Source organism: Alligator sinensis, unplaced genomic scaffold (assembly GCF_000455745.1).
Source record: "Alligator sinensis unplaced genomic scaffold, ASM45574v1 scaffold135_2, whole genome shotgun sequence".
NCBI classification, from domain to species: domain Eukaryota; kingdom Metazoa; phylum Chordata; order Crocodylia; family Alligatoridae; genus Alligator; species Alligator sinensis.
Genome location: NW_005842067.1, coordinates 2,176,087 through 2,180,489, shown reverse-complemented (window position 1 = coordinate 2,180,489; position 4,403 = coordinate 2,176,087). Strand labels below are relative to the sequence as shown.

The window sequence follows — 4,403 nt, the reverse complement described above, 5'->3', positions numbered from 1 at the left end:
TGTATCTTTACTTTTTTCCTGTTGCCAGATTGCCAAAGGAACAAGCAAGCTTCAGCAGCAACATAAAAAAAAGATGTTCCTTGCTCTCCACATGTAGCACTCAGAGGCTGGATTTTGAAAACATGACCCTACTGACTCCATCTGTCCGACCTTAACAACCTTTTTCCCAGAGGCTGGTCCACACTCTGCTCTTGGCTGTCTGTGTGTTGGTTTTTGTCTGTTTTATCTCTGCACTGCTCTCATCCACCCACTGCTTTACAAACTGACATACATTTAAATAAATATTTAAGCTCTCCCTTCACTCACCCACAGCTTATGTACTCCTAGTGTGAAAAGGAAAGAAAACATAGACAGTATGGGAAGGCTTAATGTTTTGTTTGGCCTGGTCAGCAGATGAAAGAAGAGAAGCTATGCCCAGGACATCTGTGTTGTGAAGTCAGTGCACTAATTTCCTGGAGAGAGCCTTGTTTTAGAAGGTAGGGGTGGGAAATGTGGGGTGTTGCCTTTACTTCCAAGAAGGTGCATGTTTCCTTCAGAAAAGAGTTCTCTCCTTTCATGCCAGTCTTGCCCCACAAGTTTCTCTCTCTCATTCCTTGAAGCCACCTCATTGCTGATGTATCAAAGAAAGCCGTAGTTTTATGTCACTCTTAAGTGAGACAGGTTAAACTGGACCTATGGACTGTGAAATCCCATCTTGGTGAACTTAATCTTTCTGCAGAGGTTTCTGCTGCTTTGTTTTGTTGTTTAATTGCTGAGAATATTAAATCAAACCTTTTCAGAATTTTTTCCCCAATACCAGTTTGCTACCCCCTGGATGGAGAGTTGGTCAGATTTCCTGTGCAAAAGCATTACTGTAAATGATTTAATTTTAAATGCTTTTGGAATTCATGATATCCATGCAGGCTCTTTGCACCCCCTTTGCAGCTGACAGCATTGTTTTGTTATCGAACAAGAGAGAGAGAAACAGCTGCTGAGGATAAATCTTAAAAAAAAGAAGTATATAAATATCTGTGAGAACTTCTAAGGACTCTCCAGATTATTTGCACTGATCTTACTGAAAAATCCTGCCTGGGGCACTAGTGAAAAAGTGTGTGGCCAGTATCTTCCTAGTTGTTGTTTGTCCATATCACAAACATTGAATAAATATTGCCCAAATGATATCCTCTGGGTCTGGTGCAACATCAAGATACAAGGTGGAGACTGAGGTTCTTTGGCAGCAGTGTGTGTGTGTGTGTGTGTGTGTGTGTGTGTGTGTGTGTGTGTGTTTGGTGGGGGCAGAGTTTGCACAGTATCTGCCAATAGCATTAGGCTCAGATACTCAAAGGTATTTCGGTGCCAGTGCCTCTTGTCATTTCCTTTCAAGAAATATCCAATCAAAAAATGAGAGAGAGATACTCCAAAGGTGTCCTGAATACCCCTTGTTTCTGCAGTCTGTTTGTTTGTTATTCATTGGATGACCTGTAAAGTAATGACGTTGGATTGAGAGTCCTAATTTTACTTTAGTAGCATAAAAACTATTAATTGGGTGGCACTTGAGGCCTTTGAAAAGAATTTTAACAGCCGCCATGCAGGCCACTAGGTTATCCATCAGGAAAGTTAGTCTCTGACCTGTTCTTCCAGAGAGAGCAATGACCACAGACTAGGAAGGGCAAGATAGCAGTTGAAGGATTTAAAGCTCAGAAAGAAAGGAGTGAAGGAGGTCCATGCACCTCTGTTCTGTGTTTGATATGAACAGTCATGATCATGTTTGGATCTTATTGGTGAAATACAGTCCTAGCTGCAAGATGGCACTGCCACGGTCCTCCTACCTGACAGGTTTTGACCAGCTTTGCGGTAGGAAAGTGGTGTGTAGAAGCTCTCTGAGGTACAGAACTTTTAAATGTCTGCACCTTCTTTTTTTTTAATATATCCATTGCACAGCTAAAGCATTTGTGTGCCATATCTTCAGCTTCCTGTGCCATTCCCATACAGCTGGCTTATATACTTGATTTTGATACCAGCCCAAACAGAAATTACTTATTAAACAGCAAAAATATTCCGTTTCACTGATATATATTAGCTACCCCTTTCAGAAATAAAAAGCCCAAACCAAGAATGCAGCTAACTTTAGAAATGTGTACCAAAAAGGGGTCCAGTCCTGCAAGCACTTAGTTAGTAAGGTTACCTGTGTGCTTGTAGTACCATTGAAGTCAAAAGGACAATTCATGATAGTAAATGTACCGACATGCTTACATGCTGGCTGGATTGGACCCTACCATAGGAACCAATCTGTTAAGGGGATGGGAAAAGATATGATAATGAACACAATCAGTGGAGTCATGGGATCCCTGGAAATGTGGAGTCATTTTGTTCTGAAACTTGTTGCAGGGTCATTCCTGAATCTCCCCGGTGGCTGATCACTCAGAGAAGATTTCAAGAGGCAGAAGTCATCATCCGAAAAGCTGCAAAGATGAATGGTGTTACAGCCCCAGATGTGCTGTTTGACCCTGTGGAGGTATGTTTTCACCTGTCTTTGATCTGCTACTTAATAATTCTTCCTGTCGTCCTGTTTGGACGGTTCGCTTCCATATTCTTTTGAAAAGCCAAAGTAAAAATAGCTCTGCCACCAGATTTGTAGTCAATAGTTCATATTTGGCATGAGCCATGCTGACAGTAATGCAGCTTGCATCACGAGTGGAAAAGTAGAAATTAGACTTGCTTTTCTATTTTGGTAGTAAGATCTCTCATTTTTAGTAATGGCTCTCTGTGCTTTTCGGTTAGGAACAGGCTCTTATAGGATGGACTCTGTCCCTGGGAAACCTGGATTTCTTCCTCACCCCGATGAGAAAATCAGAGGAAAATACACTTTCATCTCAATTGGATGCAGTATTCACAGCTGATAACTTAACACTAGCACTTCCAAAAGAGAGGTTGTATGAGGGGCAGTTGTTCTAGTGCCCTAAGCTTTAAAATATACGACTGCTAGTCAAAAATACCAAGGGAATAAGCAAGGCTTCACTGATCAACCAGAGCACAGAACTGAAGGAGTGCACCTCATTACTAAGGATGTGCAGAGTGAAGGCAATTCCAGTGTACACCTAGCAGTCTTTCTGACTTGGTATGCTGCCCTTTTTGATAAGCTCTTATGTTGTATCTTCAATAAAATTGTGCTATGTGATAAATCTGCTGCTTGACAGACTGTGCACATGCCCTTTTGTTTCCTTTTGGCTATGCCACTTGTATCTCTCCTAAAAAAGCAAATGGGCTCTGAAAATAGGAGTCCTCTTCTAATAGCTCTCTTAGACGGAAGCACCACCCCTATTTCACAGCCATAGCTTTGTTGCATCTTTTAATACTGGAAATGTTTTGGGGGGTTTTCCTTGCTGCTGTAGAAAAGCCTATCTGTCATCACTGTCACCTTACTTTTGGATTAAAGGGCAGTCTGTTACCCTCTCCCTCCATCCCAGCAGCACAAATATGAGTATTTAGCCCTAAAAGTCATATCAGATAGCAGATTATAATTGTACCTTTTATCTCCTGTTGAAGTGATTTTGGAGCCTGAGAAAGGGAGGACCCGGGCAACTATAGGCCCGTCAGTCTTACCTCAATCCTGGGGAAACTCTTTGAGAAGATTATCAAGGAGCACATCTGTGATGGGCCGCCATTGTAGATGATGCTCAAGGGCAGCTAGCACGGTTTCATTAGGGGCAGGTCATGTCAGACCAACCTGATTGCCTTTTACGATCAGGTCACAAAAGCATTGGATGCAGGTGTCGCCGTGGATGTAGTCTTTCTGGACTTCAGCAAGACCTTTGACACTGTCTCCCACCCCATCCTCATTAAAAAACTAGGCGACTGTGGCATCGATGCCTACACAGTCAGATGGATTGCTAATTCGCTGAAGAGTCGTACTCAGAGGGTGGTGGTGGACGGGTCATATTCGACCTGGGGGGAAGTGGGCAGCGGAGTCCCCCAGGGCTCGGTCCTTGGGCCTGCACTGTTCAATTACTTTATCAGCGATTTGGACGACGGGGTGAAAAGCAACCTGTTCAAATTTGCTGATGATACCAACATTTGGGGTGAGGTGGGCATGCTAGTAGGGAGGGAAAGACTGCAGAAAGACCTGGATAGGTTGCAAGGGTGGGCTAACAAAAACAGGATGCGTTTCAATACGAACAAGTGCAGGGTGCTGCGCTTGGGCAGTAGTAACCGGCAGCACACTTATAAGATGGGAAACTCCCTTCTTGAGAGCACGGAGGCAGAAAGGGATCCTGGAGTCATCACTGACTCCAAGATGAACTTGGGCCGACAATGCGAGGTCGCGGTCGGCAGGGCTAACCGGACCCTATCGTGCATCCACAGGTGCATCTCAAGTAGGGCCAAGGAGGTGATCCTCCCCCTCTACGCGACACTGGTCAGGCCGC

General features: G+C 43.8%; 1 protein-coding gene across 1 annotated transcript in view; it reads left to right on the top strand.

Annotated features, from left to right (window-relative positions):
* The window catches only part of LOC102375363 (solute carrier family 22 member 4), a 49,526-nt gene extending 45,892 nt beyond the window's left edge, over window positions 1-3,634 (top strand). The window contains exons 6-7 of the mRNA XM_025204042.1: window positions 2,368-2,494; window positions 2,761-3,634. Coding sequence (XP_025059827.1) covers window positions 2,368-2,494; window positions 2,761-2,934 — 301 coding nt within the window. The 3' untranslated portion in view covers window positions 2,935-3,634. The remainder of the gene's footprint in view (window positions 1-2,367; window positions 2,495-2,760) is intronic.
* Window positions 3,635-4,403: the final 769 nt, after the last annotated feature.